General features: G+C 44.6%; 2 protein-coding genes across 2 annotated transcripts in view; one reads left to right on the top strand and one right to left on the bottom strand.

Moving 5' to 3' along the window:
* NF1 (neurofibromin 1) overlaps positions 1–14,272 on the top strand; it is a 74,838-nt gene that overhangs the window by 45,472 nt on the left and 15,094 nt on the right. Inside the window, 16 exon segments of the mRNA XM_032707769.1 lie at positions 9,190–9,208; positions 9,211–9,351; positions 9,354–9,380; positions 9,383–9,622; positions 9,817–9,944; positions 9,946–10,050; positions 10,052–10,158; positions 10,904–11,106; positions 11,482–11,675; positions 13,120–13,192; positions 13,195–13,258; positions 13,484–13,582; positions 13,584–13,630; positions 13,633–13,676; positions 13,678–13,707; positions 13,709–13,763. Of these exon segments, the coding sequence (XP_032563660.1) occupies positions 9,190–9,208; positions 9,211–9,351; positions 9,354–9,380; positions 9,383–9,622; positions 9,817–9,944; positions 9,946–10,050; positions 10,052–10,158; positions 10,904–11,106; positions 11,482–11,675; positions 13,120–13,192; positions 13,195–13,258; positions 13,484–13,582; positions 13,584–13,630; positions 13,633–13,676; positions 13,678–13,707; positions 13,709–13,763 (1,576 nt within the window).
* EVI2A (ecotropic viral integration site 2A) lies at positions 4,479–8,053 on the bottom strand. Its single transcript, XM_032707767.1, is given in 7 exon segments — positions 4,479–5,165; positions 5,167–5,417; positions 5,420–5,558; positions 5,561–5,679; positions 5,682–5,717; positions 5,720–5,839; positions 7,914–8,053. Coding segments are annotated over 6 exon segments (750 nt in total). The 5' UTR covers positions 5,829–5,839; positions 7,914–8,053; the 3' UTR covers positions 4,479–5,069.

Raw genomic sequence — 14,272 nt, 5'->3', positions numbered from 1 at the left:
CTGAAGCTGGGCTGTCTGGGAGCTGCATCCTCCATGCGTGCCTTCCGTGGATCTGTCTATCCTGGCACACCCAGCAGTGGCACTCTGGCTTCTGCAGGCTCCCACCTCGGGAATCTCCAGCTACAGATAATAGTGGGCACAGTTTGTATTGTATTTGGAAATTACTGCTTCAGGCAGAAGCAGGTTGTTCCTCTTGTGAAAGCTGAAGTTGGGAACACCGGGGAAATGCTGTGCCGTGGCCTCACTGTTCTTGCCTGTGTCAACTTCTCTTTTTTTTCACTATTTTTCACTTATCTCTATATTTCACTTATTTGAAAAATACTTAGTTAGGAAGAATGTGGAGTATTATGTAAATGACTTTTGGCAGTCTCCAAAGGTGTTCTGGCGGGGCAGTGGTTCACCAGTCTCCTGAAGAAGGAGCTCAGGTGGTGGGGGCAGTGTTCTCTGCCTCCCAAGTGCAAGCTGAGTGCTTGCTGGGATCCAAGCTGGGATCCTCGGGGGGTTCCTGGAGCCAGTCAGGTGGATGGTGGCAGGTCGTGAGACTCAGGTGGAGTGTCTGGTGTGAGGACAGGAGGTCACCTGCATCGTTCCCTGTTTCCGAGGAGGGAGCTGGAGGTGGGTCTGTTGCTGGGAGCTGCTGTTGCCGGCCGGGGGAGGGCAGCTGCCCATTCTCATTGCTGGTAGTGTGCTGGGGTGGGTTCTCTGATCCAGTGGGATCCCTGTTGTAAGTTTGGGCCTTGTTTCAGTTTCCAAGGCAGCATGAATTAAAACTGATGACCGTTTGTTGTCCTGGTCAGAGTCCAGGAAGAGGTCTGGAGTGTCTCCATCTGCGAAAGGAGACCGGCCTGCCCAGTGGGAATTGGCCAGAGCAGGCCCAGGCCTCAGGCAGCATTTTCCACAGGAGAATCACCAGAATTGCCAATGTCATACCCAGCAGGACGATGCCAATTAGCAGTGCTGCTACCCAGCTGCCATCGCCAGCCTCTTCCTCTCCTGTGGGCACCTGAGGTGTTGTAACAGCCAGTGCTGGGCCAGAAGGGTGTAAACTGGGTCCAGGTGCTGCTGTGGAAAGGGACTTCCAGATTTCTCCACAGAAGAGAACCAGGATGACCTGGTTGCTGGCCATTTCCCTCCAGCCTCTTAATGTGTCCTCTCCTAATGCAGGGAAGAAACAGAACATGGTAACCTGAAAACTGCATTGTTGTGTGGTTACACTTTGCTGCCTCCAGGCAGATTTACATCAATACCCATTGTAGTGAATAACACTTGACCCCAATGTTTCAGATTTCAAACCTATTCCCATCTGCATGATCAGCAGGTTTGCCACTGACTTTACAAATAACAGCAGATTTTCAACATTATTGATTATTGTAATAAGTGACTTTTCAGAAGAGAATGTCTTGATTGTTATTTTCTTATTTCACATTATCTGAAAAAGGTATCAGCAGAGCAATCCTGACAGGGTTTCAAAATAACCTTTGTCAGTCATGGAGCTGGTCATGGCCCTGGACCACAGTCTGCAGCACTGGCAGTGGGGTTGCACCACAGTGTTGTCAGGAGTGAAGAAATGGTTTGTTGTGATGAATATAAGATGAGAGCAAAGTAAAAGGCTCTTCACAGATCTCTTAAATCACAGGTCTTTTATTTCCTGTTCTCACATCTCTTCAGCATAGCAAAATATTTTAAAAGTTTCCCAAGTACTGGTGCTGTAATGGAACAGCATTCTAATGGTAAACTGTTTATAAATAAATTCCTGCACGGGGCAGTGGAGGAGATTGTACAAATGCTCAGTTGTGGCATGAGACAGATTTTTTTTTTTCTTGTACTGATTAGAGTTCACATCTCTGAACATCTCCTTATGAAATAAATGCTATAAAATCCATCCCCTATGCAGAACTTTTCCTTCTGAAGTTACTTTCATGCAATTTGAGCTAATTCATTAGCTACACTAGTGCTAGTCCTGTGAAGCTATTTCTGGGAAATGAATATGCATGAGTCTTTATGGGTTTACAAATATGCAAAATTGAATTTTAGATGCAGCAGTGTAAACACACACTAGTAGTTAATGCATCTTGAGAACATCAGGATCTGAACTCTGTCAGGTTTGTTACAGGTTAAAATGGTTCAATTGAATTTTTATTCTGCTCACCTCTTTTCAAAAGAGACACAATAATAGTTAGATGTAGACTTCATGGTAGTTCATAGTAACATCCCCAAACAACATATTTGAAACCCTCATGCTTTTACGATACAGACATTCAACAAAAGCTCTGCACACACCCCAGAGCTGGGATGTGCACGGTGCTGAACACGGTGCAGCTCCATTTCAACCCAAATAATACAAATACTGAGCTTTTCCCCGTGGAAGTTGATCCTTACCTGTACATTTATCTTCTCTCAAGCAAGCATCGTCTTACTCTGTTGTTTGAAGCCTCAGGAGGACAGAGAGTGTGCTCAGAGCTGAGCTGCTTATAAAATGGCCCCTTCATGCTGAGGCTGGTGCAACTGAGAGGAAGTTGGCCAACCCTCGCCGCAGGAAGCGTCGGGAGCGGGAGCTCGCGGGGTCTTATCGCAGAGATCGCGTGTGCCACGAGCAAACCGCTCTGCTCTGCTGCTCTGGACTGCTGCAGGATGTGTCAGTGGCTTGGGCCACGTGAGAGACACGTATGTGGAAATTCATAAATGCTCGTTTGCCTGTCTTTGTAGAAAATAGTTACAGTTTCTTCTGTGTGAGCCAAACCCATGCAAATTTGGGCTGGATTGGAATCACTGATGTAGTTTCAGTGGTGGTGGTTTGGTGCCCTGGGGATTATTAGTGGAAAGCCAGCCTGGGCAGTGAGTCATGGAACACTGTCTGATCATGGGGTGCTGGCTGCTTACACATCCTCACTTGTGTGGTTGCATTTAGCGGCAGATGAACTCCAGATTCATGCTCGGCCTGTCCCTCACTCTGTTAGTTTTCTGCCTGGACCATGTTGGTACCTGCTACCATCATTAATGGGGGGCTGTGCTCTGAGCAGCTGCTTCCCACTCTCTGTTGTCATACCTGGAGTGTAACTGAACTACTTTCTTTTGTCTCCTTGACCATTTTTGCCTGGAAAGGCTGCCTGGTGAAAAGAAGACCATACCAAATATGTCCTCATGGCATTTTGCAAGTGTGTTCTTCCAGTGGCTGCTGACAGATTGCTCCACAGCTTCTTCATCTCCTCCCGCCTTTCCTGTTGTACCTCCCTTCTGATTGCACTGCTTCTCTTTTTGAGGCTGTCCCTGTTTCTGCAGCAAAACACATCCTGCTCCCATGCCCACACTGTAACTCAGGTTTCCTGTCTGATCCTTTGTCTCATCCCCATCCCCCCCGTCTGCCCTGGCTGTTCCTGTGTTCTTGGCTGCCCCGTATGGATCGTTCTCCTGGGTCAGTTCTCTGCCTTCCTGGATGGGAGCAGTTTTACTCCAGGGCAGATTCTCACATTGGCTGTCTCAGTCTTTTTTTAGTCCTTGCACAACCTCTGCTGTTGCTACCTGTGGGCTGCAGTGCAGCATCCCCAACCCTGCCCTTCAGCTCTTGTCCACCCTGTGGGATGTTCTGTTTGTCTCCTCTCGGTCCTGGGTTGTCATCACTGATCTGTCTCTGTCCCCTTATTCTTCTCCTGGACTTTCTCCTCGTGTTTTGGAGTTGCCTGACAAATCCTGTGCCCTCCCATTCCACTGTGTGTTGGATCCTCTCTTGGAGCTCTTGGGTCTGAATTTGTGATTTAGGGGAATTTGTGGGACTTTGCCCTATGGATGTATTTCTTCCCATGTCCATGAACTTATTTTCTAATGACTCTCAGTTCTAGGCTAAGCATGTGAAGTCCTTCATTTTCCTTACTGTACAGCCCTCTTTGAGCTGGGCAGTTGCACTCTCTGAGCTCTCTCCTGACTCCATGTGCTGTGGTGCTGCCTCTCTGCTGCTCCTCCACCTGCCTGTTCAGCCGAGTTTCTGGTGATCTGATGGAGCGGGGTTGGGGATTTGGTCATGTCCTGATTCTTTCACATTCATAACAACTATCTCGTGTCAGAACTGTCACAGCTGCCCAGGCTTTTGGAGCTTTGACACAGTGCAGGCTCAGCACTTGTAATCGTGGGGCAACAGATCTTCTTCCAGAAGTAGCCTGTGAAAAGCTTCTCATGTTTCCTTAAACAGCAAAGCTCTGCTGCAGAGAGACCAGACAGAGGCATCTGCCTGGAATTATGGGGAAATCAGATCTCTCTGAGAATAAAGAAACTGAAAGTTCTTGTGGTTTTTAATAAATTTTTGGCATGTTTTAATTGGTGTTAGGAGAAAGTAGAGTGTGTTTCTTGTGATGCAAGAAATCACAGCGAGTCATCAGAGACCTTTACTGAGCTCAACTAATGTTACAGGAAATTTCAAAATGCTGGTGTCCCTGTTTTTTTCTAATATTTTGACTTAGAGAAATAGTATCACATAAGTCAAGTTATTAAAAATGGATGTTGCAAGTTTATTGGGATAAATTGAAACAGTTCTCATATTCTAACAAATCAGCACAAACTTCATCTCTTCATACACAACATGGAAACACAATAGATATGGTTTGAATCTCAGTTCTGGTTCCAAAGAAATTAAGCTGGTTTAAGAAGTTCTTGATGGAAAAACCCAAAGGGCATGTTGAGAGGGACTAGATCCTGATCAGTGGTTGATGTATGGTTTCTTAAAAAAGCTACTGGTTATACCTGTGCAGTGTCTCAGGCTTGGGTGCATTTATCAGCTAGCAGTCTGTTCTTTCTTGCCCTGAGCATGGGCAGATTCGGTCCCTTTGTTTCATCCTGTTCAGCTCCTGTCCTGGTCCAAGGAGTAAAACCATCCGTGACACTCGGTACAGAAAGCTGTTTAACACAGTCTTATTCCTTTCTAGATCCACACTTGGCTGCAGCATTCCCAGTGGCATAAAGAAAAAACCTCTAGATTCTGAATTTTCCTGGGGGAAAATTCATGTTGTTTCTTAAAGCTGAGGTTTGCCTTACATTAATGACGTAAAAGGGCAAAAGATGAATTTTTACTGGAGTGTGAATTAAATCTCAACTACAAAATTGGTTAAAATGGGTTTGTGTGACTGGGCTGGTTCTTTGTTTTCCTGTGCATTGTCTGTTGCTGTAGTGAGTTTCTCAGGTAGTTTCATCTTCAGTTTTCCTTCTGTTCCCCGTGTCCCTCCCTGAGAGCAAGTCCTGCATTGTCAGCTCAGTTCCAGCTGTCTCCCTGGGCATCCTCTGCCACGTTCCTGCTGCCATTGGCCATAAGCTGCTGGTGGCCACAATGTCCCCGTTGCTCCTGGGCCTGCGTTTCCCCTGCTGAGTTTTTTTTGAGATAGGACAGTTATTTGCTATTACGACTGTGGACAGAAATAGGAAGGTGCAGATAGCACAAGTACTGCAATGATAATGAAGCAAATCAGTACAAGAGACTTACTGTCTTCACATGTTTCTTTGGTCACTGGACTCTTGGGTTTGCTGGTATTCCTGGGTCCTCCAGTGGCAGAAAACTGCACTTGTGGCAGGGGAAGATGTTGGATTTGGGCCATGTGGAGGAGAAGGACTGCAGGGTACTTTGCATTTCAAAGGTAGTAATTTTGCTGCTGAAATTGATGCTCAGAGGAGAATTTGTATTGGCTTCTGTTCTGTTCTGGCTCCACTGAGGTTCTGGCTGATGGGATTCCAGGTTTCCTCTCTAACCCGAAGGGAACCGTGTGGTTCGCGCTCGTTTGCAAACACAGGGAGAAGATCATCGTGACAGGGAAGGCCAGGTGTGGGTTAGTGCCTCTCTTTGTCTTCATCTTCCTGTCCCCTGCAAAAATACAGATGGTGGTGTAGTTTAGCAAGTGCTGGTTCTTTGGGGTTTGGGACCAGACTTCTGAGGGAATAGCCTCAGATGGACAGAGTGTGTAAGTTGGCCTCAGTTTTAGTGGATGTGGCACATGAGTTCAGGCACTCAGTTTTGTGAAAGGATCACTTGTCTCCAGCTTCTGACAGTTTGGGGTTTATAGAAATAAACGAATATTAAGAAAGGACATGGGGCAAAGAGAAAAAGGAAAGTGTTTCCTACGCCCTGCCCAGTGGTGTTGGGGCAGCCTCTGGCAGTTCCATCTCTCCAGTGCTGGCCATGTTACACTCTGAGCTCCTCACTTCTGCACAGGGGGTGGAGAAACCATGTCAGGTTTACTGCTTCCCTCCCCCCTGCATTCCCCTGGGCTTGGGCAATGGAACATGCTGATAGAGATGGGCAAGGGGAAAACTTCCACCCAAAACGTTCCTGTGACAGTAGTAACTTGTGAACTGTTTCTATTTTCTAGCCCAGCTGTCTGGAGTACTTTAAAATGCCCAGGAAAATCTTTGTTCTCCGATTTTTCTGCCTTTTTGTACAAAAAACTATTTACCATAAAACGTACTTGCATTTTTCTTCCAAACGTGCTACAGATTGTGACATTTTCTTAAAATGTCTCAGATAATTATGCCAATGAGATTAACCATTAATATGTTCTGTTTCACATTTGTGTGGTATTCAATTTGTACTGTTGAATTTGTCTGCAGGGCAGGAAACTGATAATTTCTGATGCCGATGGTCTGAATATTGAGATAAAACCCTCAAAATAGCAGCGAGGAATCAGCCAAGCTGTGACCCACCCACTGCTGCTGCTTGGGCCAGGTTACAACCTGAGATGTTCAGAGATTAAGGCTTATGTCCCATCCAGGGCCTCTAGTAACACCTCAGAATATTTCCTTTGAATGTTACAGACTCTATTGGTTTCAGATATAAATACTACAGAGAATGACCAAAAGGAACAGTGTTAATTTTATAAGTATATTTGTTCTTGACCAAATTTGTTTTTAAAGGTAACAAAGTGTATCTGTCTGTGTGTGTAAATTTGGTAATTCTGAAATACTCCAGACAGTGTTTGCTTTTCTCATAGTCAGAAGCTTGCACACCTACCAAAGAATGGGATCTGTTCACTCGCAGAAACCAGAGGGGTGAACTTCCTATCTTGCAAAATCCAGATGGCAGCACTTGGAATTGCTGAGGGACTCTGGGAAGAGGGGAGAAGTGACGTTCCTGGTGTGTGAGCAGGGGAGGGGAAGGCAGTGACACACCTGTGTGAGGAGCTCACTCCTTACACGGCAAAGGAGCAGCAGCAGATTTGTGTCTTTAACTTTGCAGTTCACCCAGACCATAAAATAATTCCTCCGAAATATTCCAACCATCTCAGTAATCAGCTCCAGCTCAGTGGGAGTTTTTATCTGTACCTGGTAGGAGTCACCTGGGTGATCCCTTGTAGCACACTTTACAGAGGGGAATTAGAAGGCCAGGCCTGTTTTGTTGAGCCCGTTGGGGCCGAGGCTCCGGCCGTGCAGGACGGGCACAGACACACTGGGCATTCCTGGCAGTGCCCAGGGAGCAGCTCCTCCTGCTGCCCCAGCACACTGAGCCCACTGTTCATTGTAGTGGCCCACACCAGATGGCCTTTCTTAAAAATCAACAGGCTGATGGCGTGAAGGGCTCTGCTTAAAATTACCAGAGCAAAGGAACTGATCTTTAAAGAGCTGTTTTTCTTTTGAGTTCAACCCTTTGTGTCTGGGTATTGACAGAGTCTCAGTACCCTGTGAGATCTGCAGTGCAGGAACAACAGAGCTAAGTAGTGACTGTCACTGCTAATTCCTTGGAGTCTGATCGTGAATAACCTTTAACAGGACTGAAAATACAGTTTATCAGCTTCCTTGATTCAGTTGAGATAATATTTCTACAGTTTGTTACTATTTTTGAGTTACTTGAACTTCTTTAAAAATGCTTTTGCATATTATTTTCTACAAAATATAAGAAACTTTGGAGTGCTACTTAAAATAGGAGAAGGAAAATGGGTACTTACCTTGCCAAGATGCAATCAACAGAAAATGGGTGTTTCAGATATTTAGTCCTTTACAATAAGATTTCTTTGTGCATATATTTGCTCTTAGGATGCAAACGACCATCAGTATGCAGCAAGGAGTTTTGGGCAATGCTGGTATATTTTAGGCAAATCTGGAACTGAAATGACGTGTTGTTTGCTCTGAGTGGGGAACTCAAACCACAGTGATGACACACTTCCTTTTGGTAACGGCCACACCATGACAGTTGGGAGGGGAAACACCCACCTGCCCAGCTCAGAGCAACAGGAAGGAACGGGAGAAAAGGCTCTTGGGCAGACAGATGTTCTGTGTCCAGGACATCTCCTCAGGTGTCCTGCACTTGGGTGTTACTGGGAGAGGTGCCCTGGTACCTTCAAAGCTACAGCTGTGCCTACAGCATTTAGTTGCTCTGCCTGTATCCTGTTGTTTGCTTGACAGAGTTGAGTTAATGACAGCTTGGAACAGTGGCAAGGATTTAAAAGTACCTTAAATTTTCATGAGTTACTGATGTATTTATCTTTAATTAATTCTTCCCAGTAGAATTCTGTCTGCTGTGTGAACTCTGGAGATGTGGTTTAGGCAGATGTGTTGCCCAGTCTCAAAATTCACAGAATCTTTAAATGAGAAAATTATTCTTAATTATGTGAATGTTTTTTCCAGAAAGAGTTATTTTTGTAGACAAATCCTCTGTAGTCCTCAGAGGACTGACCATTCTTGGAAACACTCCCCCAAGCATTAAAGTGTTGCAGTATATAGCAAATGGAATGGGTCTGATTCAAAAAAAATTGGTGTGTGGATATTTATTTATTCTTAATTAAAACTCCTGAGATAAGTATATTTTTCCACATACAAAAATAGATATAATTTGAATCTCTAAAGTGGTAGCAAAGTTAGAAACACTTTATTTTAAAGAAGCTCTTGAGCTCTTTCCGTGCAATGCAGCTGCACTGCTGCTCCAGCATGGCTTGAGTTTTTCTCTTAGTTGAACAAACCTCCTGGAGGTCACTTGGCTGTGGGAGGTTGTGGTTGAGTTGAATCCCAAGTCGAACTCCAGCACACTGGGCACTAAACAGGGTTGGGCTGTGACCCTGGGGGAGCAGTGGCAGGGGCCAGTGTGGTGCCCCTGAGGTGGCTCCGGGGTGTGGAGGCTCAGCCTGGCTCGTGTCCATGGTGGGAGTGCTGTTGGTGGGCCTGAGGCCCAGGCTCTGTACTGTGGCTCTCAGATGTAACCCAGCCGTGTCTGGTCTCGTCCCACAGTTCAAGACTGGCCAGATCAATGTGATCTGCTCATCTACCACGTGCTGCTGACCCTGAAGCCATACTATGCAAAGCCATATGAAATCGTGGTGGACCTCACCCACGCTGGCCCCAGTAATCGCTTTAAAACAGACTTTCTTTCTAAATGGTTTGTAGTTTTTCCAGCTTTGCTTATGAAAATGTTGCCGCAGTTTTATTTATAACTGTAACTCTTGGGTCAGAGAATACACCAAATACCATGAAAGACTCTTGACAGGTTTGAAAGGAAGCAAAAGGCTTGTTTTAATAGACTCTCCAGGGAAGCTGGCAGAGCACATCGAACACGACCAGCAGAAGCTCCCAGCAGCTACCTTGGCTTTGGAGGAGGACTTGAAAGTGTTTCACAATGCTCTCAAGCTGGCTCATAAAGACACCAAAGTTTCTATTAAAGTAAGTGCTTTTAGTGCTGTTCCTATTGATTTTTCTGTCTCTTAGTTCTCCTTCCATTTCGAGGAGAAATCACAATTTCTAGTATGGCCCCTTTAAGAAGTGTAAAATTTCATTCGTTATCTTTTATAAAATTAGGAGTGTCAGACTTTTTGTATGATAACAGAAGGTGCTGAGCCAACTCTCTGTTCTCTTTCTAAGGTTGGTCGACAGCTGTGCAGGTGACATCGGCAGAGCGAACACGAGTCCTGGGCCAGACAGTGTTTTTAAATGACATTTACTACGCCTCTGAGATTGAGGAAATCTGTCTTGTTGATGAGAACCAGTTCAACCCTGACCATTGCCAACCAAGGCACACCACTCACCTTCATGCATCAGGAGTGTGAAGCCATCGTGAGGTCCATCATCCACATCCGGACGCGGTGGGAGCTGTCCCCAGCCGGACTCCATCCCTCAGCACACCAAAATCCGTCCCAAGGATGTCCCTGGAACGCTGCTGAACATAGCACTGCTCAACCTGGGGAGCTCAGACCCCAGTCTGAGGTACAGAGCTTTGAAATCAATACCAGCTTTGGTCAAAATGTGAGAATTCTCTCCAAGGCTTCCTTAGTTTAGAAGATCTAATCGTTTTTCTGCCACCACAGCTCCATAAAAAAGTAATTTCTGATAAAGGAAGATTGGGTTTCTATAGGTGAAGAAAGGCATACACTGTGAGAGGAACTGAAGTCATGTAGGAAGCTTAATTTCTCTTTATAAGGAGAAATACTTCTGCTTTGCACTGTATGTTTATTAGGTACATTTGATTTCCATGGTGTTGAACCTGTTGTTTAATAATGTGGGAGCTGTACCCCTTAGAGCAGGCTCATGATCCATGTCTGACGGGCTCCTCTGGCTGTGTGCTGGCCAGGGGCCACCTCTGGGCCCTGGGCAGGCTCTGTCCAGCAGCTCAGGTGCACCTGGAATGATTTAGGATTTCCTGGAACTACAAGCCATTCTGAGAAGTCCCATACAAAGCCCTTCAAGCACACTCTGTACCCTCAGCAGAAATTGTTCAGAGCAAGTGGAAGAATAATTTCTTCTGTTTCTCCACGGCAAGTGTGTTTGTCCTCTGAATTGTAACTGATGCAGGGGAAAAGTTCAGGATTTAGATGTGATTTCTGCTATAGATTTGGGTTTTAAAAATGGATTTGGTTTTTAAAATGTCGGTACTGCTACTGTGATGAACAATGTTTATATTTTCAAATGTACAAGAAAACTCCTACAAATCACGTTGTTTGCTTTGTTACAGGTCTGCTGCCTATAATCTCCTATGTGCCTTAACCTGTACCTTTAATTTAAAGATTGAGGGCCAGTTACTGGAAACTTCAGGTCTGTGTATTCCTGCCAACAACACACTATTTATTGTATCTATCAGTAAGACTCTTGCAGCAAACGAGCCACACCTCACCTTGGAGTTCTTGGAGGAGTGTATTTCGGGATTTAGCAAATCCAGTGAGTAACTCTAGTGTGTCTCAATGCTCACCCTGAATGGGACAGGTAGTAGCTGTCTGGCTTGGTCAGTTAAGCTTACTGAGTTACAGTCAGTTTAAATTGCAAATTCTGCTTGGGCTGGTTGCAGATGATCTGTTCCTGTCTGTGTCCCTGGAGCCCAGCAGTGTAACACCCTCAGGGCAGGCAGTTTCCCAGACTGGATGGCAGCTCTTGGAACAAAACTTTTCATATTTGAATGTGCCCTCTCCTTTCTCCTGAAGCAGATTAAAAGGCAGCTGCCTTTTTTTTTAAACTTTGAATTAATGTTAAAACAGGTTTTGCTAGACATCTCACTCATTGAGAGAGTTCAGTGCATTCAGTGCATTTCTCTTTCAGGTATTGAGCTGAAACACCTGTGTCTGGAGTACATGACTCCCTGGCTGTCCAACCTGGTCAGGTTCTGCAAGCACAACGACGATGCCAAGCGCCAGCGAGTCACTGCTATTCTGGATAAGCTCATCACAATGACAATAAATGAGAAGCAGATGTATCCTTCCATTCAAGCTAAGATATGGGGAAGTCTTGGACAGGTACAGATTCTGCACCATTTGTAAACAGATTATAGAGTTTTTAACCACTTAAATGTTAATGCAGAAGAATAAAACTGCTCCTACATAGCCCCAGTGTGTGAGCTGCACGGAGAGCAGTGAACAGGTTCTTCTGAAGTTTCCACTCTGTAAAATGCTTCATAAAATCATTACTGAACTCTGGCTTCTAGAAATGTGCTCCTGGCCCTTACTGAGAATTGAAAATTACAAGCTGTTGGTAACAGTAGTAAATCAGTTGATCAGAACCCCAGGGTGGAGGGTCTGGATGGAAAGAGCAGAGCACTGACACTGAGGGGTATGAGGCCATGGCATTGAACAAACACATTTTTTTCTGTTTGCACTTTTGAAACAGAGGCATTTTCATTCCTATCCTGTTGATGATTAGGTAATCATCAACATGAGAAGAGTAAAGCTGACATCACACATGCCATTCAAGGGGAAGGTGTCTGGGCAAATGTGCTTCCTGTGGCCAGGCTCCCCCACGAGCTTTGCATCGACTTCCTCCTTGGCACACTATTTTAGTGATTTTTTTTTTAGCTGCTGCCCAAACTGCTGTAGCCCAGCATCAAAGAGCTGCTCTTGGAGAATGTGGGAGACCTGACAAATGGATTGCATGAGTGGGATTTCTTCCTTATTCCATTGGCAAAAAAAACCCCAACAAAACAAAACAAAAAACCCAGCTTATTTTGAAAGCTTAAATCACACTGAGAGCAGTATGACTGTTATGTCCAATATCAGAGGCAGTCAGCAGGTAAATATGGAGAACAAAAAAGATGAGATGTTTCACAGCAGTCAGCAGAAGTTTTGTCATTCACTGAATTGACCCGACTGGAGTTGCAACCACTTTTGATGAAGTGATGAGAGCTGAGTTGAGCCAGTACTGAAATAGCATCCAGTGTTTGCCTGTGTGTACCTCTAGAGTTTGAGGGGTCTGTGCTCTTGGACAGATCAGCTTCTTACCTGCATATATATTAAATGGTCTTTTTATTTAACATGAGAAGAAAGTTGTTTTACTGGCAGCCATGTTCACACACGACGGGCTCCAAGCAAGAACTTTGACAGATGAGATCTTGCTTATTTTCTTGGAAGTACATTTTTTCTGCTTCAAATCCATTCCCTTCTTACTGTGTTCAGCATTTTATAAATAGTTATGCTTTTAAAGTGGAAACTAAAATAAAAATAGTGCAAAATAAATTATAGTTTCTCCACAGTACTGAAGCATTTCGAGTAAAACCTGATGGAATTCAGCTTTGTGGTTCTAAAATTTACATGAGGCTTTTTGCCAAAAGAGTAATGAGTGACTAAAACTGATGCTTCAGTTTGTGATAGTTTTGCATCTTCAGCTAAAGAAACATACAATTGCAGATTTTGGTGGTGCTTCACTGTGGGAAACCAAAGTTAAGAGAGGATTTCTTTCCTGTCTCAGATAACAGATCTCCTGGATGTAGTGCTGGACAGTTTCATCAAAACCAGTGCCACGGGGGGCTTGGGCTCCATCAAGCTGAGGTGATGGCAGACACGGCTGTGGCACTGGCTTCTGGCAATGTCAACTCGTGTCAAGCAAAGTGAGTTCCCTCTTTGCCTTAATTTCCTTTTATATAATAATTTCAATTTATCTGCTAATGTGACACTGAGATGCTTTCTGATCTCAGTACAGGCAATGATGCAAAACCCATGACAAAATAGGTTCCAAGCAATAGAATAATTCCAGTGTTGAATTGTGTGGTTTTTACTGGATTCTGAGCTGGGCTCCTCGTTTGAGCACAACAGGGATGGTTTCTGGCTTGCAGGTGATTGGGAGGATGTGTACAAATCATCGACAAGACTTGTCTGTCCCCCACTCCCACGCTGGAGCAGCACCTGATGTGGGATGACATTGCTATCCTGGCCGCTACATGCCATGCTGTCCTTCAACAACTCCCTGGATGTGGCTGCACACCTCCCTACCTCTTCCACGTGGTCACTCTGCTGGTGGCCACGGGCCCCCCTTTCCCTCAGAGCTTCCACTCACGGTACTCGTCATCAACATCATGCACTCTCTGTGCACTTGTTCACAGCTTCACTTCAGTGGTGATTTTTTGAGTTCAGTGAAGATGATTGCTCCTTAATTTGTTTGGCAAAATATTTGAGTTGTCATTCTCTCTGCAACTATTCTGAGAGTTGAAAATAGTGCTTTGTAGCTCAGCTTGAATACAAATCAGAACGAAGATATGATCAACAAGAAATGAGTATGGAATTAAAAAATATCTCGTTTAGAGCAGGTGCATAATGCAAATTGTTTGTATAATTTTCTAAAACCCATTGTATATGGGTTTTAGAAAAAGAGAAGAAAGTATCAGTGAGTGGTGAGGCAAAGGAGAAAATACAATCTGTGCTAAAACTGGCTGATGTGCATCTTGTGAATGGTTGCATAATGTGGTAACAAAAATATCAATTACATAAGGAATTGTGAAGCTATAGTGTAAAACAGGTATTTTAATCTACTGTTGGTATTTTAGCAGTCCTAAAATAACAGGTATTAGCAATTAGCTACTTCTTGCCCCAGAAGCACAGGCTGGATTTGTGCAGAAAAAAACATT

This window comes from Chiroxiphia lanceolata, chromosome 20 (genome assembly GCF_009829145.1).
Source record: "Chiroxiphia lanceolata isolate bChiLan1 chromosome 20, bChiLan1.pri, whole genome shotgun sequence".
Taxonomy (NCBI): domain Eukaryota; kingdom Metazoa; phylum Chordata; class Aves; order Passeriformes; family Pipridae; genus Chiroxiphia; species Chiroxiphia lanceolata.
This window is presented reverse-complemented; position numbering and strand designations above follow the sequence as displayed.